The sequence below is a fragment of the Suncus etruscus genome, chromosome 18 (assembly GCF_024139225.1).
Source record: "Suncus etruscus isolate mSunEtr1 chromosome 18, mSunEtr1.pri.cur, whole genome shotgun sequence".
Lineage (NCBI taxonomy): Eukaryota > Metazoa > Chordata > Mammalia > Eulipotyphla > Soricidae > Suncus > Suncus etruscus.
In genome coordinates this window covers 27,833,837-27,852,542 of record NC_064865.1, presented here as the reverse complement: position 1 = coordinate 27,852,542, position 18,706 = coordinate 27,833,837, and the positions used below count along the sequence as shown (strand labels likewise).

Sequence of the window (18,706 nt, the reverse complement as noted above, 5' to 3'; positions counted from 1 at the left end):
CCAGGGAATTAGAAAAGAAAAGCTGAATTTGAAGAAAAATGCCAATGAGAACAGCCAATGGGAAAAGGACAGACTCTGATGAGTAAAAACCAAGAAAGGCTGATGCAGTGCTTAGGGCATATGCCTTGCACGCAGCCAACCTTGGTTCAATATCTGGCATCTCAAGACAGATCCCTGGTATCCCATAAGGTCCCCCGAGCCTGCCAGGTGTGATTCCTGAGCACAGAGCCAGGAGTAATCCCTAAGTGCTGCAGGGTGTGGTTTCCCCCCCAAAAAAGAGTGATTCTCTTAGCTCAAAGCCTGAAGTAAACCCTGAACACTGCCAGGTGTGACTCCTCAGTCCCCCAAAATAATCCATCCAAACAAATAAAAAAGAAAACAAAGAAAACAAAGGGATAAGATGAACTGATTAGAGCAGAAAGTTCTCAGCTCCCCTTCCTGTTGAGATTAGGGAGAATATGGGGCTGCACAGAGCAGAGAGTGTTGGAAAGGGCCAGAGATATCAGGGTGCTGACAGAGGCACATACACATCACAAATACACCATGTTATTGCCAGAGAAGGCTCTTCCTTAAACCTACCATCAATGCGGCTGACAAGCTCTTCCAGAGCCTTGACCTTCTTTTGGATTCCTGGTTGTGCAAAGGTGTAGTTATCCTGAAAAGAACATGCAATCTAAGATCAATGTGAACTCTTTTTTTTTTTTTGGTTTTTCAGGCCACACCTGTTTGATGCTCAGGGGTTACTCCTGGCTAAGCGCTCAGAAATTGCCCCTGGCTTGGGGGGACCATATGGGATGGTGGGGGATCGAACCGCTGTCCTGATCCTTGGTTAGCACTTGCAAGGCAGACACCTTACCCTAGCGCCACCTCGCCAGCCCCCAATGTGAACTCTTGACAGTCGTGCCACCAACCCATGATACCACTCAAAGTTTCTGGACTAAGCTGCTTTTTCTTTTACAAACCCAGTGCTGGCACGAGGGGAAGAAAGAAATCCAGGGAACAGTAGCATGCGGAGAAAGCCTATTAGAGCCTTGTACTAGAGAGACCAGCCACATAGTCTGGGGTGACCAGCAGAAAGAGGCACACTCAGGCAACAAACCAGAGAAACAGAAACATTTCCATAGACTCTGGAGGACTTCAAATTATGGGCTTTTGGAGGCTGTAAACTAGTAAACATGATGGGGCCAGTGCAATAACACAGCAGAGGGCATTTGATTTGCACACAGCCAACCCAGGTTCGATCCCTCGCATTCAAATGTACTGCCAGAAGTAACCCCTGAGCACTGCCTGATTGTGGCCCCAAACAATAATAGCAACAACAACAAAACCCCCTAGTCAACATGGCAAAGAGAAATGGGTGGGAGTGGGGGACTATAATGAGTGGGAGGATCCTGACTGATGCAGAAGAGCAATAAGGAGCCCCAAGTCCTGCCGGGAGCCCCAGGTACCCTGCAAGACAGAGCCAACTCACCTGGATCCCATCCAGCAGCTTACTCATGCACCAAAAGCTGTCTGCTTCAATGCTCCGCAGCATGTCCTGAGACAAGTTGGTCACATCAAAGTTCTCCACATCCTCTTCTGCAAAACAAAAGATGAAGAAAGCTCAGAGGTCTCCTCTGAAAAAAATCAAGAGGGAAAGGCAGAGCCCTGTATCTCTAACAGGGTAGAAGAGGGTCAGGAGGAACCTGGCTAACATGGTGCCCAGGAACAGGAGACTGCTCCCCCTCCTCACCACTTCTCTCCACTAGTCAAGCATGAGCACATCTCCCAGGGAAGATCTTGAGGAGCTCATGATGCCAATCAACAGGCCATTTCTCACACCATTTCCACCGAGTTTGATAAGGTTCTCTGAATTAAGCGTTCAGTTTTAGAAAATGCTTTTTTAGGCTTTGTGTGCAATGAGCTATATAAGCAGGCCCCAAGAGATGGTCTGGAAAAATTGTCTTTGATTTCAAAATTTCTGTGCACTGTCCAGCACACTCACATTTATATGGAGCGAGAACAGCTGGGATCTGATTGTCTCCACAGTTCATTTGAAAGACAGAATCCCCAAGTTCCAACAAGGCAGACCCACAGCCTGGCCACTCAGAAGTGAGGAGGGCATGGAAGAGAAATGGCCCCAAATGAGGGAGAGTTTATAGGATTTCATTTCACCCAATTGTCAGTTTCTAAAAAGGGGGTTGCAAAACTTCAGACCTGTGGGATACTGTTTGTTTTTGAAGGACACACCTGGCAGTGCTCAGGGGTTATTCCTGGCTCTACGCTCAGAATTTTTCCTGGAGGGCTCAGGGGACCATCTAAGATGCCACATCAGCTGCATGCAAGGAAAGCACACTATCACTCACTATACTACCTCTCCAGTCCCCTCTTTGGGTATTATACTTAAGATGAAAGTATTAAATATTGGGGCCGGGAAGGTGGCGCTGGAGATAAGGTGTCTGCCTTGTAAGCGCTACCAAGGAACGGACCGCGGTTCGATCCCCCGGCGTCCCATATGGTCCCCCCAAGCCAGGGGCGATTTCTGAGCACATAGCCAGGAGTAACCCCTGAGCGTCAAACGGGTGTGGCCCAAAAACCAAAAAAAAAAAAAAAAAAAAAAAAAAAAAGAAAGTATTAAATATTAAGTATTAATAGGAAGAGGCTCAGAGAATGAGCCCTGTAGGCACCAGCCCATTCAGTCCCAGCACAGTAAAACTGGAAAACAAAAGGGTTCTGATGGACCTGCAACTAAAAAGATGTGTGAGGCTACAGTCCCAAAGTGCAAGCTCAACCAAGAGTGACCCTGACCAGCAAGTGGACAAGCACAAAATTAAATAAACTGCAAACCAAGAAGAGCACTGCAGATCAGAGTACCACATGGTGATTCTGAATAAGTTCTGAAATAAGTTCTGAGCCCTGCCTTGTGTAGGCCCCAAATAAAACAAAAACAAGAAACAAACAAACAAACAAACAAAAAATCAAACATGAAAAGGTCTTTCTATTATAAATAAAGTAGGCTACTGGGAGCTGGAGTGATAGTATAGTAAGACATTTGCCTTGCACATAATTAACCCAGGTTCAATCCAAAGCTCTGTCAGGAGTGGTCCCTGAGCACAGAGCCAAGAAAATAAGTCCTGAATATGTCTATAAGTAAATAAAAATTTTAAAAATTAAGTGGGCCACCTATTAGCTTTTTTCTTTTCTTTTTTTTTGGCTTATGGGTCATACCACCAATGCTCAAGGGTTGCTCCTTGCTCTGTACTCAAGAATCAATGTTGGGGTGCTCAGGGGACCATATGAGATGCCATGAATTGAACTGGGATCATCTTCATACAATACAAGGATCCTACTTGCTGTACTATTGCTCTGATCCCGCACCTATTAGCTTTTCAGAAAAAACTCCAGACTTAAGAATAAGAGCAAGGGGCCGGAGAGATAGCACAACGGCGTTTGCCTTGCAAGCAGCCGACTAAGGACCTAAGGTGGTTGGTTCGAGTCCGGGCATCCCATATGGTTTCTCATGCCTGCCAGGAGCTATTTCTGAGCAGTTAGCCAGGAGTAACCCCTGAGCACCACCGGGTGTGGCCTAAAAACCAAAAAAAAAAAAAAAAAAAAAAAGAATAAGAGCGAGGACTTGACTAAGTTGACTATCTTGTCTGAGACCCAAGTGGGGAGGGAATAAAAGTTTTCTGGAACCTGGAAAAGGCAAAATCTAGGCACTGCTTCTCCTGCCAGAGTGCCGCCTGAGGAAGCTTTGCCTAACAGATCAGGCTGCCCAGTGTGACCGACAGGGACCACCCGTGAGATCATTCCAGGCTGTGAGTTCTGTACCAAAGGCAGCTTCTCCACAGTCCCACAAGCCTAGTTGAAAACATCACAGTGCCTTGTGCTGCTAAGATACTACATTCAAGAAAACGTAATCTGAATCCAGCTCTGTCACAGCAGAGAATTATTACTAAGACTTGTAAGTGAATATGTAACAGTTCTCAGAGACTCGACCTGTTATCAACAGTGTTCTTAATCACCACTGGGGGCTATCAAACCTTTTGGAGGTGCCTTTTCAAAAAAATCTGTGGCCCTGGAATAACCTTAAAAGTTCAGCTCAAGGGGCGGGAGAGACAGCATGAGGTAAGGCATTTGCCTTGCTTTCAGAAGGACGGTGGTTCGAATCCCGGCATCTCATATGGATCCCCAAGCCTGCCAGGAGTTATTTCTGAGAGCCAGGAGTAATCCCTGAGCGCTGCTGGGTATGACCCAAAAACAAACAAAACAAAATGAAACAAAAAGTTCAGCTCAAAATACAGTCAATTAATACATACAAAATGCTAACAAATGCATTACACAATGGCACAATGTAGATCAAGTTTATTAGAAATTCAAAATGACATGGGAAAGAACATTACAATATTAAAGGACCAGAGCAAGCACAAAATTATTTTTGATCCCCTTTTACATACTGTAGATATAATTTTGATGTGTTTATATAAGCACAGAGGAAAGGCAACATACATTGTAAACTTTGTAGTATCTATTCCCCTGTGGGTATGAATTTTTTCTGTTGGGCTGGGATGTGTGGCTCAACAACAGGGAGAACACTGCTTACATACTCAAGCCCTGGATTTGATTCCTGATAATGGAAAAAAAAATGGTTTGTTTTATTTATTTTGGGACCACATCCATCATTTTTGCTGGTGTTTGGAGAAATATAAAAGATACAGGGATCAAAGTCAGGTTGAATATATGCAAGGCAAGCACCATACCTGCATTACTATCTCTCCAGCCCCCAACATATTTTTTTAAACTTTGCTAGACATCTCAAATTTTCTTTTTTGTTAGTTTGTTGGTTTTTTGGGTCATACCTAGCAGCAGCGATCAGGGGTTACTCCTGGCTCTGCACTCAGAAATCGCTCCTGGCAGGCACAGGGGACTATATAGAATGCTGGGAATCAACCCCAGGTCCATGTTGTGTCAGCTGTGTGCAAGGCAAAACACCTATCACTGTGCTATCTCTCTGGCCTCCATCTCAAAATTTCTTCATTAAACAAAAACTACTTAATATTTCAGAGGAGGGAAAAAGACCTACATTGATAATATGATTCTTATCAATAAAAATTAAGAAAAATCTGTAAAACAAAAAAGCCTGTGGTAACTAAGACTTAAGATAATATATAGAAGGTCTATTTAGGGCCGGGCGGTGGCGCTAAAGGTAAGGTGCCTGCCTTGCCTGCGCTAGCCTTGGACGGACCGCAGTTCGATCCCCCGGTGTCCCATATGGTCCCCCAAGCCAGGAGCTACTTCTGAGCACATAGCCAGGAGTAACCCCTGAGCATTACCGGGTGTGGCCCCCCCCCCAAAAAAAATAGAAGGTCTATTTAGATAATATATAGAAGGTCTATTTGAGAAAACACAATTTAAAAAAACCCTTCCAAGGAAAATATTAATTTTTCCTAACAAATATTTATTAGTAAAAAGCCCACTTGTTACACTGCTCTCTTTTGGGGAGTGGTTACACATGTACTATTAACTTATTAAATAACACTGGGCTCCAAGACACAACTCAGAACCACGCTTCTTCTTTGTGCTTTTCATACCATCTTTAAGATCCGTATGCTGTCCCTATGTGAGGTCCCTATTCCATCAGTGTCTCTAGCTCTTTCTTTTCTGACCCCTCAGTCAGAGAGAGACCCCCAAACCCCCAGGCTCTGCCACAGACAAAGTCCTGAGGAAATGTCCCTGAGAGCCCAGGGGAGGAACTGTTCCAAGTCACAGGTTTAAGTAGATTCCAGCAGGTCATTTTCCAGGCTGGTTCCCAGCAGCCAAGAGAAAATGGCTTCCTTTTTATTTATTTTTTTGTTTTGTTTTGGGCCAATGCTCAAAACCCAGCAATGCTCAGATGTTATTAATGGCTCTGCACTCAGAAATCACTCATGGTGGTGTTCAGGGGATACCCAGGGTGGCCTCATACAAGGCAAGTGCCCTGTCTGATGTACTAGTGCTTCAGCCCCACAGCACAGCTGGCTGTTCACAACTAAGAGTCTGAGCCAGAGGACACCCCTCTTTACAAGAAGAGGGTTGTAACAAAAAGGTGAAGCACACAGGCATCAAGGCTGGAAACAAAAGTCAGTGCTATTCCTCATGGGATAAATAAAGGCCCGGAGCACCATGATGACTTGAAAAGTATTTTCCAAACTGGGTATTCGATAGTTTCAGAACATCACAGAGAAACTATGACTGGGATGAAAAGCAAGCAGAGCAGAGAAGTGAAAGAGACTGAGCCTGGGTCTCTAAGGATGAATGACAGGGAGCATAGTTGCTACACTTGCCTGGCTACCTTTCAGATAGCATAGCATGTGGCTAAGAGGACAGACTCTGGACCAGACAGTGCAGCTCGAATCCTAGTTACATCACTGGCTCATTATGTGGTTCTGGGCAAAAGGCTTTACCTTATAAGCCTCAACTCCTCATACACTGAGGTGGCAATGGAAGTACTAAGATCATAGGGCTAAGTAAGTGCACATATGGAAAATGCTAACAGTATTAAGTGAGGAGCAAATGCATCTTTATCTAGTTTAAACTGCTGTTATTTTGGATCATAACCTAACATGAAAATGTACCTTAAAAGACAAGTCCAGGGGCCCGGAGAGATAGTACAGTGGCGTTTGCCTTGCAAGCAGCCGATCCAGGACCAAAGGTGGTTGGTTCGAATCCCGGTGTCCCACATGGTCCCCCGTGCCTGCCAGGAGCTATTTCTGAGCAGACAGCCAGGAGTAACCCCTGAGCACTGCCGGGTGTGGCCCAAAAACCAAAAAAAAAAAAAAAAAAGACAAGTCCAGGGGCCAGAGCTATATGTAGCACAGTGGGTAGGGTATTTGCCTTGTATGCAGCCAACTGGATTTGATCCCAGCATTCCCTGAGCCTGCCAGGAGTAATTTCTGGGTACAAAGCTAGGAGTAAATGCTGAGCACTGCTGGAATGACCCCCCAAAAATAAAAAAACAAAAAAATACAACAAACAAATCCATTTTCATAGCTTTCTATTTCTACTTCTGGTTATTAGTTTTGGGGTGTGTGGTTTTTGTTTCTGGTTGTGTGTGGGGTGGTGGGGGCGAGAGGCACACCTGGAAATGTTTGGGGCTTACTCCAGGCTCTGCATTCAGCAATCTTTTCTAGTAGGCTTGGGGGTACCATATGGGATGCCAGGGGTCTAACCCAGGTCAGCCATATGTATGATAAATGTCCTACCTACAATATTTGAGGGTTTCTTCTGGCAGTCCTCAGGGAACCATGTAGTGCCAGGAGCCAACCATGGGTTCCTGTCTGTGAAGCCTGGATCCATTCCTTTCACTCTCTCCCTGGCGCCCCCCCCCCCCCATCTTTGATCCTTCAGGAGGAAAGTGTAAGTTGCACCGCACAGTGCATGCTCTGAGTTATCGCAGGGACACCAGAACTAACAGACAAAATGCTGAGCCCCTTTGGGGGCCTCAGATTCGGGACCCTAGTTGCCCCAAGGCCTGTCCTTTGCTTTCACAGAGCACAACTCTGAGGGCAGGAGAAGAGGCAAGTGCAGCGCTCCTGTAGGCTGAGAGGGTGACACTCACACACTTGGTCAAAGCGATGAGCACAGCAGGGCAGGACAAACAGGAAAACAGCAGCAGAGGAGGGAGGCACAAGCTCTGAAGGGCTCATTCAGCATAAACAGTCTGTTCAGAAGGATCATTAAGCACCCATGTGAGGAAATTCAACATATACTTAAAGTGAGAAGGGGAAGCTAGAGCAAAGGCTACAGCTCTGTACATCCTCACAAAAGATGCAGTTAGGGCTGGAGGGAATGGGGATGGAGGGCTGGGAGGTTTCCTACGGCTATTTTAGGAGGCACAGCATCCAAAAAAAGAAACTCAAACACTCTTTATAAAACTGCTCATGCTGGGCTTGACATAAACATGCCTGTTAGCTGTGAGATGTACCTAAGTGGTGACTCCAGTCAACTGTTTCTTTCCTTTTCTTTTTTTGTTTTGTTTTGTTTTTGGGTCACACCCAGCAGCGCTCAGGGGTTATTCCTGGCTCCATGCTCAGAAATCGCCCCCGGCAGGCGAGGGGGACCATATGGGATGCCAGGATTCGAACCACAGTCCCTCTCCATGCAAGGCAAATGCCTTACCACTGTGCTATCTCTCCGGCCCCCAACTGTCTATTTTCAGAGAATTCCCAGTGCTATGCTTGAATTTAGCCTCACATGGGCCCCAGAAATTCGACAGCCTCAGAAAGGACTGGTTTGGGGGCAGGAGTGATAGCACAGAGAGTAGGGTGTTTGCTTTGCACATGGCCAACCCAGGTTCAGTCCCCAGCATCCCATATCATCACCTTAGCCTGCCAGGAGTAACAGAGCCAGGAGTAACCCCTGAGCAAACAACAAAACAACAACAAAAAGCTGGTTTTAATATTGACTGACCAGGATCACTGATCTAGCTACTGTTCTAAGCATTTCCCAGGAACCACCGATAATCAAGGCATAGCCTCTAGATTCAGTAATTTGTAGGATCAGGATGCTTTCAACCTGACTGGTAGCTACAAAAGGATTCAAAGCATCACAGTCTCTCAATGCCTCTGGCTTATCTATTCCTATTTTATAAAAACTAGATGCAAAGAAAGATTTTCATTTTCTTACCACCAAAGAAAACAGAATAAGAAAATGAAACAATACATCTTTTGGCCAATCATAAGAATCCCCAAGGTCCTAGGGCCTAGGAGAACTTTAAAAAGTTCATCCAGAAAAGCACTTGGGGTGTTTGGGGAACAGGGAGGCCATGTAGTAGTGTCAGACTGAAATCAGGGCCTTCCACATACTCTATTTGTGCCATACCCTGGCCCCAGAAAGTTTGAAGAAAGTGCAAAGAATTCACCTGACCACCTGTATGAAAGACTCTGGGAATGGGAAGTTGGAATTGGGCCACAGCTGGAGGCGCTTAAGGAGTTCTTCCTGGCTCTGTGCTTAGGATCGAGCCTAGACACCCAGGATTCACTTGCAGTAACAGATATTCAAACCAGGTTGGCTGCATGCACTGGCCATGTGCAAGGCCTGTACAGTCTCTCCAGTCCCTATAGGAAATAATCTTTACATGGTTCAAGGCGATACTGTTGAGTGCTATTTATCTAACATTGGCAGCCAAGTAGTTGATGGCAGAAGCTGAAACAAAATCACCATTGCAAACCTAAGTAGTGAGAAGACACAGTGAATCTTGGAAGAGTCAGAGCACAGGCACCCTGAGGAGAGAATGGAGAAAGAGAGCTGGTTTCTTGCAGGGCAAGGTCCATAGGGAGGTAGCTATTTCCTGAGGCCCATGTTCTGGGCCGTGAGAGAAGAGCTCATCAAGATGCAAAGCAGCAGCCGACAAGGGAGACCTTCCTGATACCAGCCCTGCCAATCATGGTACATATGAACTGGGAATGAACTCCGGCTGTACACTGCTCAGTATGGGCTAGGCTGGTGTACAGATGTCACGATGCCCTGGTTAAAATTAATTCTTACGGCCTTTTTCTTTGTTTCCTTGGGGTCCTGTGTTACTTTCATTGAGCAAATATGAGTGGAACATCCTTTAGTGTTAACTGTAGAACCTCAAATTAAGGTAAAAAAAATACATGAGCATTCAGATAACAGGGCAAAGGAAGAAGCAGGACACACCAAGATCACAGGCACAGGGCGGAGAGATAGCACAGGAACTATACTTGCCTTGCATGCAGCTGACCCTAGTTCTATGCCCAGCATCACATATGGTTCCTTGAGCCCCACCAGGAGTGACCCCTGAGCACAGAGTTACAAGTAAGCTCTGAGCACTGACAGGTGTGGCCACTCCCTTAAAAAAATATCAGGGGACCAGACTGATAGAAACACCTGGCAGACCTAGGTTCCATCCCCAGCATCCCTGAGCCCATGAGGAGTAATTTTTGAGTACGGATTCAGGAGTGACTCCTGAGCATCACTGGGATTGGCCCAAAATAAAAACAAAACAACAAAAAAATCAAAGGCAGAGACAGGCAGAAAATCACAAAGTGCTGGGAATAGAAAATGTTTCTAGAATTTTAGGGCTCCCAAAGCCAATGTCAGTTATCCTGATTTATCAGTTTGTCCTCTGCTATAATTTTCCCTCAATCCTGCATCAAATGAGAAAGTGACATCAAGTACACAAGCAATTGGTACAATGCTGGGAGATAGCTCTTTAGGACTTACAGTGTCACAGGTGTCGAGCTTTGGCCAACCTTGGAGAGTGTAACTTCTACCTGAATAGGAACTCCTGCAATGAACTCCCCACAATGCACCCACAGCTCACCAATCGGCTGCAAAGAGCTCAACTGTCCACAAAAATGTCTATTGCTGGGAAGAGTCTCAAAGATGTCTCAGTTGCTTACCCCAGATGAAGCTCTTTCAGCCATTTATGGGCTCAGGGCAAGAAGAGAGCTCGAGAAAGGGGCAAAAAACCCAAACAGGGTGAGGCCTAAAAAATTCTGCATCAACTTCACTCTTTAATTTCCTCCAGCCTAATAGCTCTACCAGGGCAAATAAACACCATTGTATGTGAGTCACTTTAGATGGAAGGTGAGGAGATGAGGCAGGAATGAGAAGGAATCATAAGAGGACAGCTGCAAAGCTGGAAATGTCCCCTGTCCAGAGGTGATCACTAGTTGTTTAGGGAGAGATTTATTCAGCTTTGCACATGTACACACTTCTCTAAAATGCACATTACACTCCATTAAAAAAATATTCATTTTACTTATTTATTTAAGTTGATTGTAAAGAGGGACCTCCCCAGTGTGCCGGGAGCCTGGTGCTCACTTTGGGTGACACACCAGGCATGGACTGATGGAGGTGCTCCACAGACCTTTGTCTGGATACAGTCTATCCGGTCTCAGAAAACTGTCATTCACTGCCCTCCAGTGGCCAAATCCTGAAAAACCGGTAAACCTGGCAAAGCTGGGAAATTCAGGAGGCAGAGGGCAGCAGAGGAAAAGAGCAACAAGAGGGCCAGGGGGATAGCAGTAGGGCGTTGTCCCATATTGTCCCCATATCGTCCCTTGAACCTGCCAGGAGCAATTTCTGAGTGTAGAGCCAAGAGTAACCCGGAGCACACACACTGCCGGGTGTGACTGAAAAACAAACAAATCAAAAAAAGAAAAAAGAAAGAGAGAGAGAGAGAGAACTGTACAGGGTAGTGAGTGGAGTGTTATTGGAATGGGGACTTCTTTTTTTTCGTTTTTTTTTTTTTTTTTTTTTTTTTGGTTTTTGGGTCACAACCAGCAGCGCTCAGGGGTTATTCCTGACTCTACACTCAGAAATTGCTCCTGGCAGGCTCAGGGGACCATATGGGATACCACCACCCTCTGCATGCAAGGCAAATGCTCTATCTCCATGCTATCTCTCCGGCCCCGGGTGGGGACTTTTTTTTTTCTTTAAACAACTTTATTACATACATGATTGGGTGGGGACTTCTTAAAGAAGGCACAAGGAGAACTGAAGAGGCCGCTCTGATAGAAGAGGACAAGTCTGGCATGTGTGAGGCCCTGGGTCTGATCCCCAGCACAACTGGGTATAAACCTAGCAGCCCCCAACACTGCTGGGAGTGGTCCTCAGTTCCCAAGAACATAATAATACAAAGGGACACAGAAGAGTTAGCCCTGGGAACAGAGAGATGGTGCAGAACAACAATTTTGATGCCAATTCTGTATTGTTGAGTGTGAAAGGTAAGACAGGGAACGTCTAGACTGAGGGCTTAAATAGGAGACAAACAAAGGCTAAGTGCAGGAGCCTTGAGGGCATGCCTAACAAGATGGTGTGGAGCTGAGTGGGAATGACATATGTGGTCATTTCAGCAATTCAGAGCTGACCAAGTGCAGTCAGAAGAATGGAGATGGATGCAGACTACAGAACCACAGGGCGCATAAAATCAGGGGAGCGGGGCAGGAGAGATAGCATGGAGGTAAGGCATTTGCCTTTCATGCAGAAGGACAGTGGTTCGAATCCCGGCATCCCATTTGGTCCCCTGTGCCTGCCAGGGGCAATTTCTGAGCCTAGAACCAGGAGTAACCCCTGAGCGCTACTGGGTGTGACCTAAAAACAAAAAAACAAAAACAAAAACAAAAACAAAAACAAATCAGGGGAGCAGGGACCAGAGGCACAGGGATAGAGCATTTGCCTTGCATGTGACTGACCCAGGTGGGATCCCCAGCACCCCATATGATCCCTCAAGCCTCCAGAAGTAATCCCTGAACAGAGTTAAGAGCATCACGAGGTGAGCTCCCTCCCTCCCACAAAACATCAAAGGAGATGGTTAGATACAGACAAGTAAGACAAAAGTCACATGAGCAATTTTGAGCAGATCTGACTTAGGTGATAGGAAACACTTGTTGGGTCCCGATTACTCCTTTATTGGTTATTTGTGTATCCTCAAAGAGCTCCCAGAATGAGAAATTGATTCCCATCCCCTGATCACCTTGTGGGGGGAGATCTTGGTAATATTTATCCACAACAAATAATCCACACAGAAAGGAGGGTAAAGGGGTAAAAAGGCTGGCGCAGAGAGTCCTTTGTCAGCCTACTACCAGCACCAAAAAACAACTGGAGCCATCTAGTAAACTCTACCAAAAGACCCCAAGCACCTCGCTCCCAAACTATTCGGCTCTCAACAGCGCCCCCACCTGGAAGATCAAGGTGGGACAACAGGCAAAGAATAATCTTATGGAAATGTTTTCATAGACAACACTGACTAGGAAGAAGAAAATGGCTAGAGGTGGGGAGAACAGTCCATCAAACACTGATATCTGAAGAGCCGGGATGAAAGGTAGGGACAAATAACTCCTTGCCCTTTCTCCTTGGTGCTGGGAGACTGAGGGACCTGGTCCACTTGAGTACTTCACCTTTTCTAGCTTTACTTACAGACAGGTGTGGTAAAAGACTAAGTTGAAACAGAAGAGAGCCGAACGTGAGCATCATGGCCTTGGAAGGAGCGGGTCTGTCTTCCTTTCTACCCCTCTTGGCTGCCTCACAGAGCACAGGCAGCAGTCCTGAAGGAATCACAAGCTGAGAAGGGGCTACACAAGGAGCCTGGAGCCTTGATACCTTAAACAAGCACTGGGTTGTTTACCTTTTGACTTTCATTGTGAAAGAAGTATTCCATTTTGTTTTTCCATTTTGCTTCAGGTTCTCTTAAAGTTCTTAGCCATATGCAGCCAATTTAATTCTCATTAATCATCCAAGTGAAAATGTTCCACAGGGAATGAGACACATTAAGTCAGTGGTTTATGGAAGATTTCCCTTCTGGGGACCCGGGAGAATAGCACAGTGGCTCAGGGCACCTGCCTGCAAGCATGGGGTCCTGAGTTCAAATCCCCAGTGTCCCACGTGTGCCAAGCGTGTCCCTGACAGTCCTGCTCAGCCTGAGCAGCATCTGTGCTGTCTGAGATCCCTGGTGCTCAAGTGATTGCCAGAGGCACTACAGCTGACTGAGTACATCATAAACAGGGCTGCCCCACCCTCCAGCGAGCACAACTAGAAAGATGTGGGAGCACCACAGACAGGAAGAATGAACCCTAGCGAGCATGTGTGAGCCTTGCAGTGAACCCGAGGAAGCACACACTGAAAAAAAGGAGTGCCAGTTTCATGAGCATGGTTGCCAAGTATGCAAGCACGGCGACCTAATGTGTGTGATCCCTAAACTGAAGATGTGTGAGCACCAGAGTCACGGGGTGTGGAGTCCCAGTCATCACAACAACGCCAATGCCAAGAGGTAGGAGGAGACAAACTATAAAGGGGAGGTGGTCAGAGCAATAGTATAGCAGGGAGGATGTTTGCCTTGCATGTGGCAAACCGAGTTTGATCCCTGTATGATCCCCCAAATGTAGTCAGGAATGATACCTGAACACAGAGCCAGGAATAAGCCCTGAGCAGAGAGCCAGGAGTAAGCCCTGAGCATAGACAGGTTTGGTCCAAAAACTAAAAATAATAAGAGTTTGTAGACCAGAGAGACAGTAGAGCAAGAAAGTCACTTGCTTTGCATGCAGCTAACCTGAGTTCAATCTCCAGCACTACATTCAAGTCTACCGAGTCTCACCAGGATTGATCCCTGAGAACAGACCCAGGAGAAAGTCCTGAGCACTGCTGGGTGTGTGTAGAGAGGGAGAGGAGGAGGGGAGGGGGAGGGAAAGTGAGAGGAAGAAGGGAAGGGGAAGGAGGAGGGGGAGGGAAAGTGAGAGGAAGGAGGGGAGGGGAAGGGGAGGGGGGAGAAAAGGGAGAGGGAAGGGGAAGAAAGGAAGGAGGGAGGAGGAGAGGTAGGGAATGGGGAAAGGGAGGGGAAGGAAAGGGAGAGGGGAAGGAAGGGAAGGCAGAAAGGGAGGGGGAGAAAAGGAAAGAGAGTGACGGGGGGGGGGGGGAGAGTGAGGGAGAGGGAATTCCTTTGTGGGATTTTCATTGCCATCATCTTCTCAATAAAGCCTGAAATGAAAATCCTATCCAATGGTTTCCTGCAGAGAAGAGGAAAGGCTATTTGATACCCAGAGCTTACTGAACAGCAACAGAAACCACCAGGCACCGTCCTCTTTTAAAAAGAGGGTATCTCAGGAGCCTCACTCCTCTGAACAGTTTCCTCATATGCATCACTTCACTGGCTGCTGCTCAGCCATTTACTTTGATGGTGACCACACTGTCAATTCAATTAGACCAGAATGTGCTCAGAGACACATCCATTAAAACCTCAAAAGGTCTTGAGATGAGAGTCTAGAGGCATTGTGCACTCTCAGGAATCAAGGTCTATCTCCCCAGGAGTGACCCCTATACTGTCACCTCTGGACCCAGACACAGCTGGACTGGCCATAGAAGAACCATTTCTATGTGGGGAGCCGGCTTCAGTGGATAAAGAAGCTGCCTGGGAGCCAGGTTAGCTACAGAAACTTCTCTGGCTACTCAGAGGAGAGTCACTGGACCTCTCAGTTTGTAACTACCTTACAATAAGCAGGACACAAAGCATGAAGCCAGCCCAGACACTCATTTATAAAGCTGACAGAAAGCAGACAGGAGAGGAGTTAGGGAGAGGTCAGACAACATCACCAGCTCCAATCCTCTAAGCGATCCTCTGAGCGTCAGTTCAGAGAGATGGGGCAGAGGGGGAGGGGTGCTGGTAATGAAGGCAACTAATGGGAGCCTGTTCTTGGTGAAGGTATTGATATGTGGGGCCTCCCACAGTAGGGAGAGTCATCATGCCAGAGAGGACATAGCAAAGAGTCATTTACAACAACTACCTTAGTAGCAATATTACCCAGAGAGAATTATTCTAGAAGGCCACAGTGGCACTCTGCCTATGTTAAAGAAAGGCACTGAGGCTGAGGAAGGGTTTATATGCCTCCTAGTTTCATTAAAACTTAATTTCTTCCATCAACTGATGGATAAGTAAAATGTGGTCTACGCACACAAAGGGGATGTTTGAGCATAAAAAGGAATGATGTATTGACACATGCTGAGTCACAGGTGAATTGCAAAAAAAAAAAAAAAAATAAAAGTCACACATCTACACATCTAAAGATTTCTTTGGATAAGAAATCTTATCCTTTCCAGAAAAGGCACATTGATTGGTAAAAGAAAAGAAGGGGGGATTAGTGGGATAAGAGTGATAGCACAGTGGGTCGGGCATTTGACTTGCCCATGAGAACATACCCAGCAGAAAGTCCTGAGCACTGCTGGGACTTGCCCAGCAAGTCTGACCTGGGTTCAATCTCCAGGATCCCAAATGAACCCCTGAGCCTAGGAGTAATTCTTGCACACAGAGCCAGGAGTAACCTCTGAGCAACAACACCAAGTATGGTCCAAAAACAAACAAAAAGGATTAATGATGGCCTACTGTTAGAGTGGATGAGGACCTGCAGTGAGGGCTAAAGAGAACTCCTTTTTGAAGTGATTTTGATAAAACTTATTGTGATAATGAGTAATAAAAACCATTAAATCAAAATCAAAATAAATAAAAAATCTACATAATAAAATCATTAAGTCAGAAGGCCAAGAAACAGTACAGTGGGCAGGGTATTTGCCTGCATATGGCCAACCCGGGTTCAATCCCTGGCATCCCATAGAGTCCCCTAAGCACCACTAGGAGTGATTTCTGAGTATAGATCCAGGAGTAACCCTTGATCATCACCAGGTATGCCCCTCTGCCCCCCAAACAAACAAACAACAACAATAACAACAAAACAACCAAATCATTAAACTGGGGTAGGAGAGAAAGTACAGTAGATAGGCACTTGGCTTGATGTGGCAGACCTGAGTTCAATTCCTGGCACCCCCGTCCTGCCAGAAGTGATCCCTAAGGTACTGACCCAGGTATAAGTCCTGAACACTGCCAGGTGTGGCCCTAAAACAAACAAATAATTAAAGTGTACATAATACTTATTATTTTTAATTATTAATTTTATAGGGGGCAGTTATGGGGGTATAACAGAACTAAGGATGAAAAATATAGGGTCTCACACATGCTAGGCATGTGTTCTACCATTTGTGCTATCTCCCCAGCCCCAAATCTTACATTCTGAATGAGGGGAATTATATTGTATATATATCATATGCAATATGACATATTACTCACATCTCAATAAAAGTGCTAAAACACTTAATAAATTTACTACAACTTAAAATATATATATAAAGGGCTCCCTATCTTTTAAACTTGGCAAGCTGAATCTACAGTTTATTTAGAAAAAGAGCCAAAACCATTTTTTAAAAGAGTAATGAGTAAGAATAACCCTGAAATAAAATAAAACATACTTTAAAAGCTTAAACAATAAAAACAAAACCAAAAAAATCCTCCAAGCTCTATACTACTTGCCTAGATGCAGAGAAACATGGAAGAAACAGGTCGAACCAAGCAAATAAAAGAATTTCTACTACTGAGTCATGAAGAGGAATTTCATGTGAGTGAAGAAAGGAAGTTTACAATGGCGTTGAAACAATATCCACTGCAACTGTAGTTTTAAATATCAACTTCCATCCCACAGGAAATAGAGATTACTAATGGAATTCTCAAGCTAAAGCAAAAACAAAACCATAAAAGCTTTAGACAAAAACATAGGAGTATTTGTGCCATATTTGAGTAGGGAAGGAAGGACGGATGTCCTGAGCAAAATACCAAATCCAAATCATAAAGAAGGAGGCGTATCCCTCATGCTTTCAGAGTTTGCAAGACTCCCCACTAGATGGAAGACTCTACCAGGGCAAAGAAAGCCTTTGTTTTGGAGCTGCACCCGGTGGCAATTAGGAGCCATTCCTAGCAATACTGGATGCACTTAATGCAGTACTGTGCTTTGGACAGGGTTGCTGCTGCAGCCACATGTGAGGCAAGTGCCTTAACCTGTGTAATCTCTCTCCCAGCCCCAACCTCTGTTGTCTCAATCACTCTATGATCTAGCATAGAGCAGCTCAGTCAGTATCTGATGAATGTGCAAATTTGAATACATCAAAAAAAAATCAGTGAGTTCTATACAAGAAGAAACATAAATAAAAATATATATAAAACTTTCTATATAAATGTTTTAAATATACAAGTTTTTAAAAATTAAAAAAAAAGAAGAAAAGGGGCCAGAACAGTGGCACTAGAGGTAAGGCCTTGCAAGTGCTAGCCAAGGACAGACTGCGGTTCGATCCCCTAGCATCCCATATGGTCCCCCCAAGCCAGGAGCGATTTCTGAGCGCATAGCAAGGAGTAATCCCTGAGAGTCAACAGGTGTGGCCCAAAAGCCAAAAAAAAAAAAAGGGAAGAAAAATGATGACCTGGAAGGCAATACAGTCACATAAAATTCCTATTTGGGAGCTTGAGAGATGGTATAGTGAATAGGGCACTTCTCTTGCACATGGCTGACCAGGGTTTGAGTCACCCCAGATGTACTCCCAAATTCTGCCAAGATTGGTAAAACACATTTAGACTCAGAAGTGGTTCTCCTAGATTCTCCTATGTGTTAGTAGTCAAAATACAAACTTGTGTACATGTTTTCTGTTTTGTCTGTTTGTTTGTTTGTTGGTTTTTTTTTTGGGGGGGGTCACACCCAGCAGTGCTCAGGGGTTACTCCTGGCTCTATGCTCAGAAATCACCCCTGGCAGGCATGGGGGACCATATGGATACCAGGATTCAAACCACAGTCCTTTTGCATGCAAGGTAAATGCCTTACCTCAATGCTATCTCTCCGGCCCCATCGTACATGTTTTCTGAAGTATTTCTGGAGTACTCTTTTTTTTTTTTTTTTGGTTTTTGGGCCACACCCGTTTGACGCTCAGGGGTTACTCCTGGCTATGTGCTCAGAAATCGCCCCTGGCTTGGGGGGACCATATGGGACGCCGGGGGATCGAACCGCGGTCCGTTCCTTGGTAGCGCTTACAAGGCAGACACCTTATCTCCAGCACCACCTTCCCGGCCCCCTGGAGTACTCTTAAGATTGCAATTTTGGGCTGAAGAGATAGCTTAACGGGATGAACACATGTTTTACATGCAGGGGTCTAGCACCACAGGTTCCCAGAGCATAACCAGGAGTGACCTCAAACATGGAGCTGGTAGCAGACCTTGATGATCTCTAGGTGTGGCCCCAAGACAAATAAATAAATAAATCACTTTTGGGGCTGGAGTGATAGCATTGCCTTGAACGCTGCTGACCCAGTTTCAACCCCCCCAGCATTCCATATGGTCAGAAGTGATTTCTCTCTCTCTCTC

At 45.6% G+C, this 18,706-nt stretch overlaps 1 protein-coding gene across 1 annotated transcript in view; it reads right to left on the bottom strand.

Annotated features, from left to right (window-relative positions):
* TBC1D22B (TBC1 domain family member 22B) overlaps positions 1–18,706 on the bottom strand; it is a 95,728-nt gene that overhangs the window by 16,784 nt on the left and 60,238 nt on the right. The window contains exons 9-10 of the mRNA XM_049765363.1: positions 1,472–1,578; positions 580–655 (exon numbers count right to left, since the gene is read on the bottom strand). Coding sequence (XP_049621320.1) covers positions 580–655; positions 1,472–1,578 — 183 coding nt within the window. The remainder of the gene's footprint in view (positions 1–579; positions 656–1,471; positions 1,579–18,706) is intronic.